Source organism: Pinus tabuliformis, chromosome 5_2 (assembly GCF_031772625.1).
Source record: "Pinus tabuliformis cultivar Carrire ecotype Pingquan chromosome 5_2, CPIR1, whole genome shotgun sequence".
Taxonomy (NCBI): Eukaryota; Viridiplantae; Streptophyta; class Pinopsida; order Pinales; family Pinaceae; genus Pinus; species Pinus tabuliformis.
In genome coordinates this window covers 978598753-978623021 of record NC_142306.1, presented here as the reverse complement: position 1 = coordinate 978623021, position 24269 = coordinate 978598753, and the positions used below count along the sequence as shown (strand labels likewise).

At 35.3% G+C, this 24269-nt stretch overlaps 2 protein-coding genes across 3 annotated transcripts; both read left to right on the top strand.

Annotated features, from left to right (window-relative positions):
- Positions 1 to 1487: 1487 nt before the first annotated feature.
- LOC149162561 (pyruvate decarboxylase 1-like) lies at positions 1488 to 8235 on the top strand. Of its 2 annotated transcripts, none has more exons than XM_089435738.1 (7): positions 1488 to 2151; positions 2248 to 2411; positions 4736 to 5297; positions 5478 to 5566; positions 6097 to 6217; positions 6378 to 6566; positions 7529 to 8235. In XM_089435738.1, the coding sequence occupies exons 1-7, from the start codon at positions 1639 to 1641 to the stop codon at positions 7961 to 7963; spliced, it is 2073 nt and encodes a 690-aa protein (XP_089291864.1). In that variant the 5' UTR covers positions 1488 to 1638; the 3' UTR covers positions 7964 to 8235. The 2 variants fall into 2 exon arrangements, with proteins under 2 accessions (XP_089291864.1, XP_089291865.1); XM_089435739.1 differs by having other exon boundaries at positions 2009 to 2151; positions 2237 to 2411.
- Positions 8236 to 18788: 10553 nt separating this feature from the next.
- On the top strand, positions 18789 to 19610 carry LOC149162560 (uncharacterized). The gene has a single exon (XM_089435219.1). It carries the CDS (start codon positions 18789 to 18791, stop codon positions 19608 to 19610), a length of 822 nt encoding a protein of 273 aa, XP_089291345.1.
- Positions 19611 to 24269: the final 4659 nt, after the last annotated feature.

Here is a 24269-nt window from a genome sequence, read left to right as displayed (position 1 = left end):
ATTCAAATTAAGTTGTAAAATACATAACAAATTGATTTTATAAATAAAATTATTATTTTTCGTTAATTAAAATAAAATTTAATAAATTATTATTATAAAAATTAAAAAAGAAATTATAATATAGAAATATTTGTAAACTGCTCATTACTTATCGGCTTTTATATATAAAAAATTAAAATGCGTCTCTCAACGCAAGAACTATGTCATCCAACCACATTATTCTTAAAATATGTATTTGTGAATAGTTTAAATATTTTATAATTCTTTTTTCCAGCTACTTAAAATAAAGGAAAAATATAAATTTTAAACATTAAAAATTTAAAATTAAATTATAGTAAAATAAAATATTTAAAATATAATTCATTTTAATTAAAATAAAAGTAATTTAAAATTATTATTTTAATAAAAATTAACAATATTCAGCCTCACATTAAATTTATTATTATTATTTATTTTATAATAATTAGAACATTAATATGAGTAATAATTTATATTTATCATATATATATATATATGAATATTAACATTATTTAATTAATATTTACTTTATATTAACTCTAACATTAATGTTAAGGGTAATAATTTCATTTATTCCGGAAGAAGAAGACTATTTCTTTATTTTAATAATGTTATCAATCTTTTTATTCGAGAAGAAGAAGAATATTTCTTTATTTTAATAATATTATCAATATCTAAATTTATTAATTACATTAAAATTAATGAGTATATATTAATTTATTAATAATAATTATTATTTATTTTATTATTCTAATAATATTTTTTAATCAATAAAAAATTAATTTTTCGTAATAATTTTTAATAATATTGTTAATAATTTTATTATTATATTATTAAAAATTAGTATAATATTTAATTAATATATATGATGATGATGGTGGTGGTGGTTAATGTCAGCTAAGACCAAACATTGGTCTTTCGGACCTAAAGAAAAAAATTATCTATTTTGATTTAAGATTTTATTTTTATACTCAAAAAGCTTGGAGAGAAGCCTCCCTAACTCACTATAATTTTGACATTGTAAAAGGGTAAGAAAGTCAGTATTGTAATAAAGATTGTAAAACTAAAATCTAATATGATTGTATTAAGTCTCTCTTTTCTTCACTAATTTTTTTTGGTTGAAACAAATGTTGAAGAAAAACTTTGGACGTTTCAACCCTTTATAACAGTCTTCTCGTTAAAAAAAATAATACTCCAAATTTAATCTCTATACCAAAATAATATACTTATAAATTATTTTTTAATTCAAAATTTATAAATTATAGTATTTTTACATGCTTGGTCCATTAAAATTGGAATAAAATAAATCTCGACTCCCATCAGTAAGTCAATGGCGTGAGGTCAGTGATCCTATACAGTAAAATTTTAATAAAGAAATTCCCCGTTCCCATCAGTGAATTGTGTGAGACAATTAGTTGCAGAGCTCGCTTGGCAGCGTTGACCGCCCACAATTTCAAAGATACAAAACAGCTATTCCCAGCATCTCCTGTCTACGGGTTATGGTTTTGCCATTCAAATGAAACCGCCGACGGTTTCCTTGAGGTTCAAGTTGCTATTTGGATTGACACCAAAATTACAAGTCAGACCGGCAATTGAATCCGAGTAATCGATTTATCAGAAATGGCTACGAGCACCACTGGTAACGTGAACTCGAAATCCCCTGCAAACGACGACGTGGGGTGCCTTCCCTGCAACAAATCAGTGGTGGGAGGATTAGCCCCACACATTTCCCACACCACGTTGGGCCGCTACCTAGCGCGGAGGCTAGTTGAGGTTGGCGTCCGGGATGTTTTCTCTGTTCCTGGGGACTTCAATCTCACATTGCTGGACCATCTGCTGGCGGAGCCTGGCCTCAATCTTGTCGGCTGCTGCAACGAGCTCAACGCCGGCTACGCGGCCGATGGGTACGCGCGATCCAGAGGCGTGGGGGCCTGCGTCGTTACGTTCACAGTTGGGGGGCTCAGTGTCATCAATGCGATCGCAGGGGCTTACAGCGAGAATTTGCCAATCATCTGTATCGTGGGGGGCCCTAATTCTAACGACTATGGGACCAATCGCATTTTGCATCATACCATTGGGCTGCCAGACTTCAGCCAGGAGTATCGCTGCTTCCAGACGATTACATGCGCTCAGGTCTGTAGAATGTGATGTAATACTAGTATTGGATTGGAAGTTGAAATTAATCCTTTAGGAGGTGTAACGTTGTTAGAAATTAAAGAAACTGTGCAGGTTATAGTCAATCATTTGGACGAAGCTCAGGAGCTCATTGACCATGCGATTTCAACAGCAATTATAGAGAGCAAGCCTGTGTATATCAGCATTAGCTGTAATCTTGCTGCCATTCAACACCCCACTTTCGCCCGGCAACCTGTTCCATACAGTCTATCACCCAGGTAACAAATTCTGGAAATTTTATTAATTTATCTTCACTCCTCTTCAGCATTCGAGAATTTCAGGTTTGGGGAATTTTTCTAACGAATATTTACATGAACACCCACCCAGTGCTGGTTACACTTTTTAGCGCATTGACCACTTGTGAAGATCAAACAAACACTACATTAGTGGTTGATATAAGAGTGCCCTGTTTTTATTGGAGTCTTGTTTATGTGATTTAATTCTTAATTTATTTAGATGCGTTGAAATTTTTTATAACAGCAGTGAGGTTAAAAATTTGATTTTTTTTTTATCTATTTCATTCTAAAATCTAATAAGGATGTCTCTGGTCTATCTTATTCTAGAATCTAATAAAGATGGCTTTTGGAAATAGAAGTTTAACAAGATGGCAGATTCCAAAATATCTTAAAATTTTGATGGATTTTGAAAACAGTAAGTTTAATAAGATGTCAGATTCCAAAATACCTTAAAATTTTGATGGAAAGGAGTGAAGTCAACTCTTCTTGTTTGGATATATTTTTGGAATGTTGTAGTTTATTTATTATAAGTTTCGAAGCTTTTCTGAGCATATTTTCTGGCCAAATTGGTCTAGAATCCAGCAAGGACTGTGTTTGAAATCCCAAATTTAAGTTGTAACTTCTCCACAATCTTAATGGCCAGAGATTTTTAGAGCCATTGATTCATATAAAGTCAAAAACTATTTTTAAACAAAAAAAAATAATTTCACTTCAAAAACTTTAAAACATATTACAATTATAAAAACATCTTATTAAAATATTATAAAATTTATAATCAAAATAGAAATATCTTTTTACCATAAATTTTAGATATATTGTCATTTCAAACCCCTTTAATTCTCTTTATATTAAAATTATGGGTTCTTAACTTTTAGTTATGGTGTGTGGTTAAGAGACCCTCGTACATAAGAATCATAAGAATTAGATTCTCAACTTTTAATTATGGTGTGTTGTCAAGTGAACCTTATACATAAGAATTATATTGAGATTATAGATTCTCAACTTTTATAATAATTGTGAGAGATATAACTTATTTAATATGATTAATATTTATATTTTTAGTTGATTTTAATATTTTTTATTTTTATATCAATAAAAAATAAATATATAATTAGTATTTAAAAATTATCTTATTTAATTTTGATAAAAATAAATATTTAATAAATTCTGTATTTTATAATTTATTTTTTATTATAATTATTAATAAATAATAGTTTACTGTATAATTTTTAACTGTATAATTTTTTAGTTATTTTATTAAAAAACATAGCATACTCTTTTTAATACTTCTCCTTCCCATTGAGATGAATGTGATAAATAATTTTACGTAATATACGACTACTATGAAATAAATAATCCAAAAACTTATAAACATTCGTACTGATTTTGAGAATGTAAGTTTTATAGTTATGAATTTAAGAACGTAAGTTTTTATCCTGTTATGGGCCGTTTTCAAAAGTTTTCTCATGCATTTTACTTTTGTGAACATTTCTTTCATATATAGGTTATAGGTGAGATAGTTGTTGACCCGAAACTTTAGACATTTCACTTTCTCACAGTTTATTTCAAAAACAACTTATAACAATATATTTGATTTGCATTCATGTCCACGGTATCTGAGCAACCATTTCCTGCTAAATATATTGTATTTTTATTTTTCTTGAGATGTCTTAATTTGTTTGTATGTGCTGCATTCCGGGTTTTGGTCCAATTTTTTACTCGCTAAACAATTCTCTGGAGACTTTGCACTCTTTGTTTGCATTGGTGTTTTATTGCCTTAGCCATTATTTGAACCAGACCATTCCATACACAAGTATCTGGTTTATTGGGCAAGGATGTTATTGTACTGTTAGTCTATATTCAATATCTTAAACCTGTTGCCTAGACTCTGGTTTATTGGGCAAGGATGTTATGGTACTGTTAGTCTATATTCAATATCTTAAACCTGTTGCCTAGACTCTTCGAGATTTATTGAGGCTGTCAGTTGATGAGATCTTTTGGAGCTTTTGGATTGTGCTACGTTTTACTAAGTTCAATTTGTTTTTTAGTATATTCAAATTGTCAGGGTATTTTGGCTACCCGTTTCAACTTTGTGTGTCTAGTATTCCTGAAGTGATTTTCAGCTTGCATCTCTCAGTTTTACTATGAACTTAATTTTATTTTGCTAATTTTCAATTTCTTTTCCAAGTTGATACAGGGTTTCATAATTAATCATGTCTCTAGATTTGAAATAATGAACTTCTGTTATTAGTGATATCCTAATTATATTTTGACATAGTTTCCCTTGAATCATATCAATTATGTAGGTTGAGCAATCCCAAAAGTTTGGAAGCAGCGGTGGACATGACAGCGGAATTCCTAAATGCAGCTGTGAAGCCAGTGTTGGTAGGTGGGCCAAAGATGAAGGTTGTTAAGGCAAAAACTGCATTTCTGGAATTGGCATATGCATCGGGTTATGCTGTGGCTGTAATGCCAGCTGCTAAGGGACAGGTTCCAGAGACACATCCTCATTTCATAGGGACATACTGGGGTGCAGCAAGTACTGCATTCTGTGTTGAAATAGTTGAGTCCGCAGATGCATGTTTATTTGCTGGGCCTGTTTTCAATGACTATAGTTCAGTGGGATATTCCTTGCTCTTGAAGAAGAAGAAAGCCATATTCGTGCAGCCTAACAGGGCGACTCTGGCAAATGGGCTTACTTTTGGGTGTGTGTTAATGAAAGATTTCTTAGGAGCCCTTGCTAAGAAGGTGAAGCACAACCCAGCCTGTTTCGAAAATTATCAGCGTATTTTTGTACCCGAAGGTGTTCGCCTGAAAAGTGCACCATATGAGCCCTTAAGGGTCAGTGTTCTATTCAAACATATTCAGGCAAGGCCTCAAAGAATCTAACCAGATTTTGAATAAAAAATGGTCAGACAATTATCTTTTGGTTGGCTTTGCTCTTAGAGGATACATTTGCAGTAGGATTATTGTTGGCTTTGCTCTTATATGATACATTTGCAGTAGGATTATTGTTGATATTAGCTGGTAAAATTCGGTTGGTTGCAGGGCATGTTATCAAATGAAACTACTGTAATTGCTGAAACTGGTAACTCTTGGTTTAATTGCCAGAGGCTTAAATTGCCAGAAAATTGTGGGTAAGCTGAACATCAATTCTCTGGAAAGGAAACGCCTTTGTAATTTAGGAGTCTGCTTCTTGTTGCCAAGATGCGGGAAACCTACTGATTGTCGAGTATTACTTTTGTTCAATGGTTTTATATTAGACTGCTTAGCGTTTGTGGCTGCAAGGTTTTGTTATGAAGCAAAAGTACATTTTATCCTTGTTAGCAAAATATGAATCCCAGAAGGAAATTTTAAGGTTCAGGGTGTGTTTAATGGAGTATGGGCAGGAACGAAGTTTTCTCTGCTTCTTAGCTTGTGTTTGGGAAATTTCAGAAGGATTAGACGCATAGGCATGGCTAATTTTCATAAAAACTATTTCATTCCAATAGATGTTGCAGTCAATCAATAACAAAAGAATACTAATATCAAAATTCCAATATGAATGATGATAGAGGGCTGATTGTTCTTTGATAAGGGACCTACTGTTAAGATGCTCTATTTGAAGGTATAATTTTCTGTATATTTTCAAGCTGTTTGTTCCCTATTTTGATTGTGTGTTTGGCAGGTATGAGTTCCAAATGCGGTATTATGGATCAATGGGCTGGTCCGTGGGGGCAGCACTGGGATATGCTCAAGCAACGGCAGACAAGCGTGTAATTGCATGCATTGGTGATGGAAGCTTCCAGGTGCAGATGCAAGGATTTCATTTTTAAATTCTGTAATATTCTATTAATTAATAACAATCACTGAGTACCAAGGTATATTATTTAATTCTTTGGAATGATCTATTTTTTTCCAAAAATTAGTCAGTTTGATCTCTAAATGTAGCCTTCCTTATCTAAACAGGTCACAGCCCAGGATGTGTCTACCATGCTTCGACAAGGGCAGAATACTATCATTTTTCTGATTAATAATGGAGGTTACACTGTAGAGATCGAAAATCATGATGCACGATATAATTCCATAAAGAATTGGAACTACACCGGTTTAATAGATGCCCTTCATAATGGGGAAGGGAAATGCTGGACTGTCAAGGTATTTTTTCATCTATCTGCATAGCATGGGCAACTTTTTTGCAGGGGCTTCTCGTTTCTTTTGTGATATGGGAGAATTTGTGCATAATGAATCGTGTTAATATGGTTGCTTTTCCCTTTTGCCATTTGCTTATGCCCATCTTTTAACCAACTCCTTTTCCTCGAAATTACACTATCCTAGACTTGAGGGGACATTCGTTGTAATTGGCCAAGTCTCAGTATCGTATTGGTGGAGTGTCTTTCTAATATTATCCATCTTGAGGTATCTGTTACACTGTTGACATTACAAAACTGTCTGTCAACTAAAGGACAACAATATTTATTGTTAGAAACCTTTGTAGTTGTTAATTTCACTAGCAGGTTCTGTGTTGCTCAGCCAAATGAGGGACTAATGAAACAAGAAAACCACTTGTAAGTTGTGCCCAATTAGTCCATTTTGCCGACATGTCTCAAATCAAATTAGAATGATCTGAATTTGCCAGCTTCCTTTGTTAATTAGATTATTATGGGTGTTTTCTGTACTAGTCAACACTCGATGGTATCATGGTTTTCCATGCCAATGCCTTAGAAAATGTGGACTTTTTCCTGGATACCCTTATTAGTTTGTTTTGCTGAAACATCTCAAACATGATCTTAATTTTCTACTTTATTTTGTGGATTCTTATCATGGCAGTTTTCTGCTCTTTGTCATCTTTCCATGGTATTGTATCATGCCAATACCTTTGAAAATGTGGGATGTCCCAATAATTCGTTTTGCTGACATATCTCGAGCAGGATCTTAATCCGCTGGATTCTCTTGTTGATTCTTATAATGGGAGTATTTTGTTAATGTCAACGCTGTATGGTTTTGTATCATGCCACCAATGCCTCAGAAAATGTGGACCTTTTCCAGGATTTTAGTGGTCATTTAACTATGCCAAGTATCTGTTTTGCCATTTAACTGAACTGCTTCTTTCTGTGCAGGTTAAAACGGAAGAAGGTGTTGTACAGGCTATTAAAACTGCCTTAGGGCCAAAAAAGGATTGTTTATGCTTCCTCGAAGTTATTGTACACAAGGATGACACAAGGAAAGAGTTGCTGAACTCGGGGTCCAAAATCTCAGCAACAAACAATAGGCGACCAAATCCTCAGCAGGGAGGCTTTGAAAAGAAAAGCAAATGGAAATACTTTCTGCAGCTTATGTCTAGGATACCTCTGTTTTTCTGGTCATCTTGTGGGATTATACGTTCTAATCACCGTATATATATGAATTTGATTCTCCTTAGATCTGAGGTCGAGGTGTGTCTCTCAACTGAGGCACACAGTATAAGGCTAGTTTCCGGTGCCCATGTAGCATCTTTAGTGTCAAATTTTGCAAGAGCAGTATGTAAGCCTTTTTTTCGAATACGGATAAAATAGCAAATACTCTTGCTTATGGCCCCTGTCAGGATACTGCCAGTTACATCATCTATGTAATTAGCAGTTCCATTTGTATATGGAAAGTGTAAAGAAATATTTGGATTGTGTTCTTTTGTCATAGAAGCAGAGTTGTTTCGCAGTTGTATTTCTAATTGGGAGGCAATGTTGTTTCTATGTTTGTACATTCTTTATCAAAGAAAGAAAACAACCAGGTAGAAAATCATTTGTCCCCAGTGAGGAAAAAACCCTCTTTGTTGCTATCCATACCTCCTTGTAACATGGCAGTTCTAATATTTAGAATTTCGTGTTTATGTTGAATTGTTATCTTTGTCCTGTAGTTTCCTCTAAATTTGTTGCAGTTTTCTCTCTAAGATTAGCAAATGGTACCAAAGTGGTTGTTGGCTTCACTGGATGCCTTCATTTCCGAGCTAACGAAACTTGATTCATTGAATCTTGGGTTTCTTGGGCCTTTTTTTGAGGTCTTCATGGGAGAACTAGATAGATATGATTGTCTAGCTTAAGGTGCTCAAATAAGACTGTGTTGTGTTACTGCAGCAGTGACTTTTATCTTTTGGATATAGCTAGTTTCAGCAAAACGCTGGGAATATTTATGTGGTATGAGAAATGACATTTAGACATTTGGATATTGAGAAATTCAATGGCCACAACTTCAATTTGTGGAGGTTGAAGATGGAATGTCTGCTTATTGAAAGAGAGCGGAAGGAATCATGAAGGAGACAAAACCCAACACTGTGAAGCACGAAGATTGGGACAAGATACATGATAAGGCCATTGCCTTGACTAGTCTTAATCCTGGTTATGTGCTAATGATGTGTCTAGGTCAACTACAGCAAAAAAGCTTTGGGATAAGCTTGCTCATTGTGCAAGGCTAAATCCTTCATCATTTCGATATTTCTATAGAAGTTGTATGCTCTGAAGATGGAGGATGATGATAGTGTTATAAATCACATTAGTGCTTTCCATCACTTGTTTATTTATATGAAGGCCATCATTAACCAAGGACAATAAACTATGCATAACCTTGCACTGTGGTCTTCAAGATTCTTGGAAGAATCTATTACTTGCCATCAGTGGAGCTACAAGAGTAGAATATCTCAAGTTGGATGAGATCATGGGTTATGCATAACCTTGCACTGTGGTCTTCAAGATTCTCGGAAGAATCTAATACTTGCAATCAGTGGAGCTACAAGAGTAGAAAATACCAAGTTGGATGAGATCATGGGTTAGTTGTTGCAGCAAAAGACACGAAGCAGAACTTTCCAAATAAACATTGATTCAGAGGCTAAGATGAGTAGGAGTTGCTCTAAGGAGTGAAATAATAAGAGATCCAGTGGGAGGAAATTTAGATATAGTGGAAAATATGCCAATAAGGGTAGGAAGCAGCATGGGTTGATTTACTGAATGTCCTATCAAAGAGGACATAAGAATATCAAATACAAGCTTGACAGTTTGAAGAAAAAAGAAGCAAATAAGAAGGATTCAGTTGCCGGAACTTTTAGTGGTGAAGGTAGCATGTATCTCCATTTGACATATTTGTTAAGAAATGTCGATAATGAGGCATGGTAGGTTGATTCAGGAGATTCCAATGGAGTGGTTCTTGGAATATGAAGAACCACACGAAGGAAAATTATTATTTCTTAGAGGTAATGTTAGTTATGAAATTGTTGGACATGATAGCATAAAAGTTCAATACATAGATGGACCGATGAATTAGATTTTCAATGTGTAGTGTTACAGCTCAATCTGTCATCTTGAATGTCCAAAAGCCCCAAGCATTGAGATGATAGATTTGGGTAACCAGGAGGTTAGCCACCGCACCTCACCAACCCTCCTCTGCTCTTTAGGCCGGCTCTTCTCCAACTCAAGGGAGGCTTCCCTAATGAGGGTTGCTGGAAATTAAAGTTATGAAGTGCAAGGTGATGTGAAGGGTAATTTTCAGCAAAGCAGGTTTGAAAGTTGAAAAGAAAATAAAAGGACGGTGGACTAGAGATTTGTGCCTAATCTATTTGGTGAATACAGTCACAACAAAGTCACATATGGGGGTTGTTCTAAAGATGAGAAAGAGGTAATATGGCTGAGAAGTACAAGCCAATGTTACCCTCTGCTACTCTATATTGCAGAAATAGACCTGGGGTTATTGTATGTAGACAACATTCCATGCTCAAAGAAATGGGAATGATATTACCAATTTCCTACTTCCAAAAAGAACATATCTAGATTACTTCAGCAGAACAGAAATAATATTTACAATCTAAAATACGGCCTCACCACAAGATATTTGCAAAACCTCCAAACACATCCCACATATTACCAGTAAATCTCGAAGGGGAGAGAAGTCTCTTGCTCCATGTTTGAAAGGAGCGGTTTCATAAAGTAAGTTGAAGCCCCACCATTTGGCTGGAAACTGTGATGACCCGAGGTTTTATACTAAACGATGTCGAGGCGGATTATGGAGAATAGCTTCGCGGCATGAACAGCGGCTCATGAAATTATGTCGATGCAATATCTTTCGGTATATAGTAAGACCCATTCAACTACTCACCGGGAAGCATATTAACGAGGCTCAAATCATATGAATTAAATAGAATTTCCTCATTCTAATTAAATAGAATTGAGTTCTAATTTCTATATGTTGAGGTACCGGACCCAATTCAAGTACCGGACACACGTTATATTTTTATGTAAATAAGTAGTATAGATTTTTTGTTCACGTTCGGAGGGGATTTTTTTTCTGCTGTGTATTTAATTTCATAGGCACAACCGATTTTAGTGTGAATATTGTTGTTCAGGGAGTTTGATTAACTGGCTACTTAATGTAATAAGTTTGTTAGAGGACTCACTATGTTGATATGTTGATGTTTAGAGAGTTGTGGCAACCCAGTTGTAGGGGTTAGTTGTTAAAATTAAGTTGCGGTTATTTTTTGTTGTAGTGGTCACAACTTTCTTTTACTTTGTAGCAAATTCTTTGTAGATTTTTTTAACATTGTTGCTAAAACATAGTATTGTATATTAACATTAATATTTATGGAAACTCTTTATAATACAATACATGTATAAAAGTAATTTTTAATTCTTTTAATATAAAATATGTATAAACTTTTATGAATACTTTCCAAATTGTTATTGTATATTATAATTCAACATTTTTATGATATTCATCATTATTGAAATAAAAAATAACATGAAAGTTTCATTAAGATTTTCTTACTCTCTGAAATTTAATCATAATAAAAAGTGTACCCATTAAAAAAAATTGTGTTAAAAAAGTTTAGAATTTTTAAAAATTTTCATTAATAAACTATTGAAATTGTTAATTGGTTTCTTCATAATATTGTTATTTTTATGTTATATTCTTTGTATAATTAGTTCTATGCATAATTGGTGTGTGTTAGGTGCAATGTGGGGCCCATAACACACTAATTATGCATAGAAAGGTAAAAATATTTCACATTGAATTCACCACTTTCACATTGAAGGCTTCTAGCTTCAACACCCATCCTTCTAGGACAATATTTCCAAATGGTTGTAGGAAACTCCATTAGGCAATGACACAATTATGCATCACTTTTACAACCAATTAAGATACCTCAAATCTTTCTGAAATAGTGGAATAAGCAAGAATTTGGGGATATTTTTATTGAAGAAAGATTTCACGACAAAAAATGGAACATACTCAACAAAGAATAATTCCAAAAGGAAAAACTAGTGAAACCCCTAAAGATTTTGCTCATATTGATTAAAAAAATCGATGTTTTTCTAAATAATTTAATTCCAAAAAATCCTATTTTGGATATATCTTTGCACTTGACTATTTTATCTCTTTGATCAATGGTGATCTTGTTAGAATAATGTAGAAATGGAAGAGTTTAGTAATGTGATAGGTTTGTTGAGTTGTCTTCTTAGATGTATGTGAGTTACTAGATGTTCTAGAAGTCATTGATTTAGTGTAAGTGTGTTGTAGCTAAGTGAGAGACTCTACCTTTCATCTTGTTATGTTGACCAAGTCTAGTGATCCCATCATTATATAATGGGACACATTGTGATGTATGTGAAGGAAGCAAGTGTGAAAGCTTAGGCCTAAATATGTTAAACTCAATGTTTTCTATTATGGTATCAGAGCTAGAGAGGGAGATCTAGAGATGTAGAAGGTTGAGATCTAAGAGATCTCTTCCAGATCTGAATTATACAGAGGGTGAAATTGTCAAAGTAGTTCGTTTTAATGTGGAGTGGTTCGAATTGGTGTATCAACTGCAGATCTTATGGGAGCCAAAGGGTAGAGATATAAGTTGTTAAAGTGATCCACATATTGTTGATCTGAGTTGATGTGATTGTTGTGCTATTGTGGGTTGCTTGAGCTGTGTGCCACCCAAATCATGGATTGCTTGAATTGTGTGCTCACAAGGAGGCAACGACCTTGATTGTGATTTATAAGGGAAAATCGTCCGTAAAATTCCCTTTTGTGGCTGTCGTGGAGCTCAGTAGTCCGGCACAGTGTTATTGCAAGAGAGTCGAGATCTGTGAGTGTAGAGATTGGTCGTGATATGTGAGGGTCATTGTTGAACGAAGTTTTGCCTTGGTGGTTGGTGCCTTGGTTGTGCATGTGGATCTGTGAGTAGATCTTCGTGTGACTGTCATAGTAAACTAAACACTGGAGGTTATTCTTCTTGAAAAAAGGTTGGGGTTGTTAATTTTAAATAGGTTGTGTGGCGTGAACCTGTTGTGTGATGAGCAGAAATGGATCTGAGATACGGTGAAATCTGAGAAGCCAGATCTATATCTGGGTTGGGTGAATTCACTGTGTGGTTGGTTCAGTGGGAAGAAACGCAGATGCGCACTAAGCTGATCACAAAGAGGTGATTTTGTAAGAATAATTTGTTAGACCAGAGCATACATAACACACGGCAGATTTATACTCAGAGACTTAGACGGCAATGGCAAAGAATAATTCATAGAGACAGAAAAATGGAGAAACAACAAGATTACTCAATCAGAAATAGCGGAATGGATAAAATAATCACTGGAGAACAGAAATCACTTTGCATTACATAACAGGCTTGGGCCTTGGCTTGCTTTCCTTGGCCATAAAAATTAAAAATTTATAGAGGCAGAAGAAGGCTCTAGAATCCTGTGTGTGATTCGGATGGAGATCTGGAATGACCTAGAAACCACTGGCGGTGTAGGAGGATCTAGAATCTTCCATGTGATTCTAGAAACTAATGATGGTGTAGAAAGATCTAGAATCCTGGAGATCTAGAAAGATCTGATCTAGAATCCTCTGTGAATTTGGCTTCACACTTAACATTCTCCCACTTGAAGCCAAATAAGAGTCATCAAGTCACACCGAGTCTTACCATGCCTCTACATAACTCATGTTTATTTCATGGTAGAATCTTAGTGAGCATATCAGCAGGGTTCCTATCTATATGGATCTTTTCCAAGGATAACTATTCTTCCTCCAACACATGCCGGATCCAATGGTACCTTAAGTCAATGTGCTTGGTTTTTGAATGAAATGCTGGGTTTTTCGCCAAGTGAATGGCACTCTGACTATCACAATATAACACATACTTGTCTTGCTTTATTCCTATCTCTCCTAGGAATCGTTGCATCCACAACATCTCTTTACAAGCTTCTGTTGCAGCTATGTACTCTGCTTCTATTGTAGAAAGGGCTACTATTCTTTGTAGCCTTAACACCCAAGATACTGTTGCACCTGCAAATGTATACAAATAACTTGTAGTGGACTTTTTGGTATCCATATCTCCAGCCATATCTGCATCTGTAAATCCTTCAAGCACAGTCTTATCATGCCCAAAACATAAACAATAATGACTAGTACCCTTGAGATACCTTAAAATCCATTTCACTGCTTTCCAATGTTGTTTGCCTGGATTAGTAAGGAACCTGCTCACTACTCTCACTGAATATGCTATGTCTGGTCGTGTGCATACCATGGCATACATTAAGCTGCCAACTGCTGAAGCATAAGGAATTCTGCTCATCTCTTCTTTCTCTTTGTCATTACTAGGACATAATTCAGTACTCATCTTGAAGTGGGCTACAAGGGGTGTACCAACTGGCTTGGCATCCTTCATATTAAACCTGTCAAGCACATTCTTGATATATTTTTCTTGTGACAGCCACAACCTTTTGTTTTTCCTGTCACGCATAATCCGCATGTCCAATATCTATTGTGCTGGTCCCAAATCCTTCATTGCAAATTTGCTACCCAAATCTTTCTTCAACCTATTGATTTTATTCTTATCATGCCCAATAATCAACATGTCATCCACATATAACAATAATATGATATACTTTCCTTGATCATACCTCTTGGTATAGACACAATGGTCAGCTTCCAACCTCTGAAAACCATGTTCTGACATGAATGAATCAAAGTTCTTGTACCATTGTCGAGGTGCATGTTTCAATCGATAGAGACTCTTTTTCAACCTAAAAACAAGGCCTTCTTTGCCTTTTTCTATGAAGCCTTCTGGCTGCTCCATATAAATTTCTTCCTCCAATTCACCATGAAGGAAAGCAGTTTTTACATCTAACTGTTCACATTCTAGGTCTAAAGCAGCAACTAGACCAAGAATGACTCTAATGGATGACATTTTAACAACAGGTGAGAAAATTTCAGTGAAGTCAATACCTTCTTTTTGGGCAAAACCTTTCACCACCAGTCTTGCTTTATACCTCTCCTTCTTTTCGTCGCCTTCATGCTTAATCCTGTACACCCATTTGTTTTGTAGATCCTTTCTACCTTTTGGGAGGTTTACCAACTCCCAACTTTTATTTTCCCGCAAAGAGTTCATTTCTTCTTCCATTTCTTTCTTCCATTCTTTACTGTGCTTGACTTTACAAGCTTCTTGAAAACAATTAGGTTCACCTTCATCAGTGAACAAAATATAGTTTGAAGGAGGATACCTTTGTGAAGGCTTATGAGGCCTAGAAGATCTGCGAACCAATTGTGGTGGTGAATTATCAGGTTGAATCTCCTATAAAGGTTCCTGCAAGATTCCTTCTTCTTGTTGTTCATTATTTTCCACTTGTTGTTCTTCATGCTCTTGAATTTGCTGTTCATTTTCTTGTATTGGTGGTATGTTTTCCTGCTGCTCTTCAAACCTGTCAATAACCTTCTTGACCTCCAAATCACCTACAATCCTCTTGAACATTTCTGACTCATTAAATATAACATCCCTGCTTCTAATAATTTTATGTTTCACTGGATCCCATAAACGATAACCAAGATCTTCATCCGCATATCCCAAAAAAATGCATTTCATAGATTTATCATCTAGCTTAGTTCTATTTTCTTTGGGAATATGTACAAATTCTTCACATCCAAAGATTTTCAAGTGAGAATAATTCAAATTCTTACCAGTCCAAACTTCTTCAGGGATACCGCCATCCAAGGCTATAGTTGGAGATCTATTTATGAGGTAGCAAGCAGTCCTGACTGCTTCAGCCCAAAAATTCTTCTCCAAACCAGAATTGGACAACATACTTCGCACCTTTTCCATAATGGTGCAATTCATCCTTTCTGCGACACCATTTTTTTGAGGAGTACCAGGCACAGTCTTCTCATGCTTTATGCCAAAGCTGTTACAATATTCCTTAAAAGCATTTGAGCAATATTCTCCACCATTATCTGTTCTTAAACACTTCAGCAATTTGTTAGTCTCTCTTTCAACAACAACATGGAATTTTTGAAATATTCCAAACACTTCACTTTTATTTTCATAGAATATGCCCAAACTTTCCTGGATGCATCGTTTATAAATGTTACAAAATATGATGCTCCTCCTAATGATTTGATGTTAACAGGCCCAAACGCATCCGAGTGTACCAATTCTAACACATTTTTCTTTCTGTCATGGCCACCTCTAAGGAATGAAACCCTTCTTTGTCTACCATATATACAATGCTCACAAAGATCAAGATTGTAGGATTTCAAACCTGGCAATAAATTTTTATCAACAAGGATTTTTAAGCCCTTCTCGCTCATGTGACCCAAACGCTTATGCCACAGATCTGCTGAATTTCTTTCTTTTGTGACAACAACCAAATCTGATTTTCCTATCAGTGTCTTCAATGTGTATAATGTTCCTATCTTGGGTCCTTTGGCCACGACCAATGCACCTTTGCTAATTTTCCAGCCTCCTTTTCCAAAGCTTGTCAAATAGCCTTCATCATCCAGTCATCCCATAGAGATTAAACTCATGCGCATTTCTGGTACATGCCTGACCTGTTTCAACAATATATCTTGTCCATCTTTCATCTTGATCTGGACATCTCCCACTCCAACAATACTGCAAAAATGATTATTCCCCAAATGCACTCTACCATAATCACCGAGATTATATGAAACAAAACTATCTTTGCATGGGGTTACATGGTGAGATGCCCCAGAGTCAAGGATCCAATCAAAGCCACTGCTAGATGTATATACACATGCATCCTATACTGAAACAGTAAACAACACAGCACCATCTATGGCTACAGCAGTAGTCTCACCTTCATTTGTGCTAGATGACTTGTGATTTGTACTAGACGGTCTCTGATCCTTTTGTCCTTTATTCCATAATCGACATTCTTTCTTCATGTGCCCGAGTTTGCCACAATGAAAGCATATGATCCTTCCTCTCCTTGATTTTTATCGGCCTCTTGATCTTGATCGCCCTTGTAGGCCTCGATCCATTCTCCTACCACGATCAGCTAGAGCTAGAGCCTCTCCTCCCTAGTTTTCCGCAATTGACTTGCATCGTAGCTCCTCATTCATTAAACTGCTGCTGACATCATCAAACTTCAGGGTCCCTATAGTTTTTGAAGTGCTCATAGCTACAATTAAATTTTCCTAGTTGTCTGGCATAGAACACATTAGCAAAATAGATCTAATTTCATCATCTAAAATGATTTTAACAGAGGCAAGTTGATTAATAATAGTATTAAATGCATTCAAGTGCTCAGCAATTGAAGCATCCTCCTTCATTTTGAGATTATAAAGCTTCGTCATCAAGAACACTTTGTTTGATGATGTGTTCTTCTCATATAGATCATGGAGCTTTTTCCATAATCCTTCAGCCGTCTTTTCTTCGGACACATTGAAATAAACATTCTTTGCTAAATATTGGCGGATTGTTGCAATCGCCTTTCTATCTAGCTTATTCCACTCTTCATTTGCCATCGATGAGGCTTTCTTTGTTGTGCCCTCAAGCGGCAAATACTGATCCTTTAAAATCAGTATATCCTCCATCTGTGATTTCCATAGGGCAAATTAGCCCCGCTCAACTTCTCCATATCTATAATTGTTGTCTCCATTTTCAATCAAATTCACACCCCAAAACACAAAAACTCCACTTAAAAATAAAACTTTAATTATTACTCTTTAAAATTTAGTAATAATGACCTTCCTCCTTTTAAAATACCCTTTTCAAAATTCCTGCTCCTTTTTAAAATATACTTTTCAAAATTCCAACATATAATTATATATGTTTCATAATAAATATAAAAACATATATAATGTTTTAACCTTTTCACATTTCACACATACATATGTTGGTTTGAGAAAAAAAACTTGACGTATACGTGCAAGCTTGATGTAAAAAAAAACTTACGAACACCACGTTTCAACTCCAATCTCCACGGATCTCCACGTTTCAAACTCCAGCAACACGTTTCAACATAGGTCCACGACCTTGTTTTTCTTGCAGCAACTGTCTTTTAGTTCCAACATTCCTCAGCTATTTCCTGGACAAATCCTTCAACAGCTCCAGGGGTAATAACCAACATTTTAACGAACACTGCCAGAGCAAGGCGATGGCACTAAGCGGCTTGCACCATGGATATTGGAACTTGGCTCCGATACCTTTCACGATCTACCGTCACCGCCACCGCCTTGGCTCTTCATGCTTCCGAAGGTCATCACTGCCTGTAGAAATGAAAGGGAAACACCGCCTCGAAAACTAATATTCTAATTGTTGTAACTTACATTAATTTTTGTATAAATACATATGCTGAGCCGCGGAAGACAATTCACTCTCTTTGTTTTTGGTTGTGTAATCAAGCAGTTGTAGCTGCTGTTCTCTGCATTTATGTATTTTTGTTTCTTTCATCTGGTATCAGAGCCAGGTTAGCCCAGAAACCATAACGTTTTTTCGAGTAGATGTGAACTAGTGTTGTGGGAATGTGGTGTGGAGTTGTTGCAGAGGGAGAGATAAATATTTGTGTGTCACTATTGCTTGATCCTGTGCGGAAGTAAACACGCTGTGTGAGCATAAGTCGCAACAGATAGTTGCCAAGGGTTTTTGCAGCCGCAGCTGCGGTGAAAGGTCCTCAATCTACACTCGTGATAGTCAAAAGTCCACCATCCCCGCATCAGAATCCAAAGCCAACGTGCAGAGAAGAGGGGTGAAGTTAGAGTTGTTTAATGCTGCAAATGTTGTGTGAAACCGTATTGGAATGTGAAAGTCGTGAAGGAGGAGCTCTTTAACGCTGCAAAACGTACTTTAGTATTGTATGCTATTGGTATGTTTTAACATTGCCATTTAAAGGAGAGTTGTGTAATTTGGCGTTAAAAAATATTGCTACAATTTTTTTTTTTTTCTGTGGAAGTTAGGGAGTGGAGTGTATGCAGAAGAAAAGCAGAATTTCTCTATTTCCTTTGGCACTATTTTATTCATAAATCTGTTGAAAAGTATTTGGCTCAGTATTGAAGACATTTTTTTCTATATAGTTTATTTTGAAGGAAGAGTTTTTTGATTATTTGGAGAAATTAAAGTATTTTGTAAACTGAATTAAAATGGCTTCAAATACCAACACTACTCAGTCAATTCCTATTTTAACTGAGAAAAGTTATGATTCATGGTTTATTCGAATGAGAACATTGTTGCATTCTCATGATCTTTGGGGATTTGTTACTAATGGGTATCCCAAGCATGCTAATGAGGCAGCAAAGATGGCTCTTACAAATGCTGAAAGAACATTGTTGAGAGATAACAAAAAGAAGGAAAATAAAGCTCTTGGCCTTATTCAACAAGGCTTAGATGACGTGATACTTTCAAAAGTATCAAATGCAAAATATTCGAAGAAGGCATGGGACATTCTTGAATCATGTTATCAGGGTGTAGCGAAAGTAAAGAACGTCAAGTTGCAGAATTTGAGAAGAGATTTCGAGAATCTGAAAATGAAAGACAGTGAAATTGTGGATGCTTTTATGACTCAAGTCATGAGTGTTGTTAATCAATTGCGACAATATGGAGAATACCTCTCAAACAAGAGGGTGATCGAGAAATTCCTTCATAGTTTGCCAAAGAAATTTGAAGCGATTGTTGTATCCATAGAAGAGTTCAAGGACACAAGCCAAATGCAAATTGAAGAGTTGACTGGTTCGTTGATTGCACGTGAATCCAGGATGTCAAGATATGATGATAGCACATTGGAGAATGCCTTCAAAACTCAGCTTCAATTTCATAGAGGAAGAGGCAGAGGAAGATTGAGTAATAGAGGACGAGGCGGTAGAGTAGTTGATCAAAGACGTCCGCGAGATAATTATGATCATGAAGAGAAATATCAGCAATGTCCTCCTAATTTAAGGGGGAGTTACAATAGAACCTGGCATTGAGGAAATCAAAGGTATGATATGTCTAAAGTTCAATGTTATTATTGTAAAATATATGGCCATTTTGCTACTAAGTGTTTGAAGAGGCAGGCAGATGTTGGTAAGCAATCTGCACACATCTCAGAAGAATTTGAAGATAATCAGAAGCCAATGTTTATGACTTGTAACGTGACTCAAGAATGTTCGAATGATATTTTGTTTTTAGATAGCGGTTGTAGCAATCACATGACTGGAAACAAATATTTGTTTTCCAATCTAGACACCAGTATTCAGTTTGAAGTCAAGTTGGGTAATGATATTAAGGTATGTTTTAAAGGTAAAGGAGTGATTGTTGTTTATACTAGAGATGGTGGTAGAAGAACAATTGATGATGTGTATTATGTACCTAGCTTGAAATGCAATTTATTGAACATTGGACAATTGAAAGAGAAAAATTATAGAGTGTTATTCAAGAATAATGAGTATATTATCATTGACAAATATCCAAGTAAGCAGCTGATAGCAAGAGTAGAAATGACAAAGAATAGGATGTTTCCACTTATAATGAGAAATGAATTGACTCCATCCTTGAATTCTTACAAAACTAAGAATTTCGACGAGTCATGGTTATGGCATTTAAGATATGGTCATTTATATTTTGGTGGTCTAGATTTGCTGCAGAATAAACAGGTGGTGAAAGGGTTACCCAGTATTCAACAACTGATGAGCTCGTGTGAAAGTTGTATACTTGCAAAACATCATAGACAAAAATTTGTATCTGGAGTTTCGTACAGGGCGAGAGCTCCATTGGAGATTGTTCACACAGATTTATGTGGACCAATGCAAACACCTTCTTTGGCTAGTAATGTTTACTTTTTGATTTTTATTGATGACTACAGTCGAAAAACATGGGTTTATCTTCTGAAACAGAAATCTAAAGCATTTTCTGGGAATCAAATTAAAATTTTGAGATCAGATAGAGGTGGTGAATATATGCTAACAGATTTCATTGAGTTTTGTCAATCGCATGGAATTAAGAGGCAATTTACTACACGTTATACTCCATAGCAAAATGGAATAGCTGAAAAGAAGAATCAAACTATTATGAATATGGCTCGAAGTATGTTGAAAGAAAAGCATCTACCAAATGAATATTGGGGAGAAGCATTAGCTTTTGCTGTTTATATTCTTAATAAAAGTCTGACTAAGAGCGTGAAGGATCGGGTTCCCGAAGAAGCATGGAATGGTAAGAGTTGTCATATATCTCATTTAAGAATTTTTGGTTGTGCTTCTTATGCACATGTTCCAAAAGAATTGAGAAAGAAGTTAGATGATAGAAGTCAGAAACATATCTTTATTGGATATAGTGACGAGTCTCAAGCATACAGACTTTATAATCCCATCACCAAGAAATATATTATCAGTAGAGATGTTGAGTTCAAGGAAGAAGAAGCTTCAGATGGAAGCATATATAAATTTGTTGCAGAGACAACTGTATTATCTCATGGAGATGATAATGAAGATGAGCAAGAAACACAAGGTGGACAACCAATTCCATATACACCTGCTGCAAGCACCTCAGCAAGCCAATCACCAAGAGTCAATCCATTACAATTCAAAACACCGAGAAATCATGAACATGGCGAACCATCAAGTTATGGTGGACAACAAACAACAAGATCAAAGGTAAGTAATGATTCTAATCCTACAATAGCTACATTGAAGAATAGAATTAAAGGTCAAAAGACTAGAAGCTTAAAGGAATTGTATGAGCAGAATGATGAAATAGATCAAGTTTCAAATTTTGCATTACTTGCATATGATCCAGTAAATTTTGATGAAGTTGTGAAAGAAAAAGTTTGGATAAAAGCCATGGATGAAGAAATTGATGCCATAGAAAGAAATAATACTTGGAAACTTGTAAATTTGCCTGAAGGTAAAAATACTATAGGTGTTAAATGGATTTACAAAACTAAAGTGAATGTTGAAGGTGAAATTGAAAAGCATAAAGCAAGACTTGTAGCTCAGGGGTTCAGTCAACAACCTGGTATTGATTATAATGAAACTTTTGCACCTATAGCTAGACTTGACACAGTAAGAATGGTATTAGCTATTGCTGCACAAAATAAATGGAAAATATATCAGATGGATGTTAAGTCTGCATTTTTAAATGGTTTTCTGGAAGAAGAGGTTTATGTGAAACAACCTCGTGGATATGAAATTGATGGTCAAGAAGATAAAGTTTACAAATTAAAGAAAGCATTATATGGATTGAAACAAGCACCCTGAGTATGGTATAGTAGAATTGATGAATATCTAAATAACAATGGATTCATCAGGAGTCCAAGTGAGCCAACTTTGTATACAAAAGTAAACGAGGATGGTAAAATTTTGATTGTGTGCTTGTATGTTGATGATTTGATTTTCACTGGAGATCTCTCAATAGATGATTTTAAGACAAGCATGAAAAGATAATTTGATATGACTGATTTAGGCCTAATGAAATATTTTCTTGGTATTGAAGTAACTCAATCTGAAGATGGTATTTTCATTTGTCAATCTAAGTATGCAAAGGATATATTGAAAAGGTTTAGGATGGAAAAATGTAAGCCAGTTGTAACCCCAATTGCAATTGGTACAAAACTCAGTAAGGATGATCATGGTTCAGATATTGATCCAACCTTGTTTAAACAATTGGTTGGAAGTCTTATGTATTTGACTGCAACAAGGCCCGATATAATGTTTGGTGTAAGTTTAATTTCTAGATTCATGGAGTCTCTGAAGAGTACCCATTGGCTAGTTGGAAAAAGGATTTTAAGATATGTTGTTGGAACAAGAAATTATGGTATCCTATATGCATCTGATTTAGATTTTAAACTAACTGGATATATAGATAGTGATTTTGCAGGCAATATTGATGACAGGAGGAGCACATCTGGGTATGTGTTCAATTTTGGTTCAGGTGCAGTTTCATGGGCATCAATGAAGAAATCCATTGTGACTCTATCATTAGCTGAAGCAGAGTATGTTGCAGCCACAACAACAACATGTCAAATTGTGTGGATGAGAATAATTTTGAAAGAGTTGTTGCATGAACAGAAAGAACCCACTCATATTTTCTATGACAACAAATCTGCTATTGCATTATCAAGAAATCATGTTTTCCATAAGAAGAGTAAACATATTGATACGAGGTATCATTTCATTCAAGAATTAGTAAGCAATAATGAAATATGTATGGAGTTCTGCATATCAAAAGACCAGTTTGCAGACATATTTACAAAACCCTTGGGAAAAGAATTGTTTGAAACTCATAGGGAAAACATAGGGGTATGCATGATGTAACGACATTTTGATGTAATAGAAAATTTTTGTTCTTTTTTGTGAAATAATTAAGGGGGAGAATGTAAGAATAATTATTTCACGATCTACCCTCACCACCACCGCCTTGGCTCTTCATGCTTCCAGAGGTCATCACCGCCTCACCGTCTGCAGAAACGAAAGGGTAGCACCGCCTTGGAAACTAATATTCTAATTGATGTAACCAACATTAATTTTTGTATAAATACATATGTTGATCCGAGGAAGACAATTCACTCTCAGTTTTTGGTTGTGTAATCAAGCAGTTGTAATTGTTGTTCTCTGTATTTCTGTATTTATGTTTCTTTCAGATGTTTTTCATTACTTGGCATTGAGATCTGTTGAAGAGACACATACCTCAAGTGGAAGGGTTGTTCCAGTTAGCACAAGTCAAGGATTTTGTTTTTCAGGTGTGAACGAATCGGATCAGTGAATTGGACACGTCATTGTTTTCAAACCAAAGGAAAAGCTATAGTATGTAATCCTTTTCATTGGAGGGCTAGTATATGTTCTTTGTTAGTGTTGTTTCTTGGTGGTGTCGACGGTAAAAAACAACCAGTTGTTTCTTTTGTATTTTTGTGGGTGTTATTGCAGGCTAAATTGCATAACTGTAAGTGCATTGGAGGTTCAGCTGGTGCAGAGGAGTGTTGAAAGCGTGTTGTCATGCTGAGTGATAGAGCCATCTGGATCTGTTGTTGTGTGAGATAAAACGACATTGAGAGCAATAGAAACAAGTTCATATGTTAAGCTGTCAAAAACGTGGTTGAGAGAGTCGTGAGTATTGAAAAACAGTTAATGTGGAGGCTTGAAATGTGTGATGACGTCGCTGTGTTTTTTAGCCTTGGGCCACCATCTTTTGGAAACGAGGCCTTGTTTTAAGAGCCCCGACTATTATTTTCTTGATCCTTTTTGGAATAATTCAACTAAATTGGATTACAGGAATATTATTATATTTTTTTTAAAGGGTTTTAAAAAAATAAATTATATATGGTGGTTTTTTAAAAGAGATAAGGAGGTGTTTTTATGATGCCATAAAAATATATGGTAAAAAGTATTTTTTATGAGATATATTTCTTTTCAGAAAAGAGTTTTGGATATTTGGTGGGTTTTTAATTAAAAAGGGAAAGTGAAGCCTACTAAAAGCATTGGAAGCATGGTATTATTTTATTTGAGAATGGGAAAAAAGACAGGAGGAAGCATAGCAGTGATGGGTCAACAAAGGAGAATTAAATAGTTCTAGAGAGAACTGAAGCAATTGAGGAAAATGAATCAAAGGGAAGGATGTGAATTCTAGTAGCGGATCTACAACGAGGTGCAGAGATT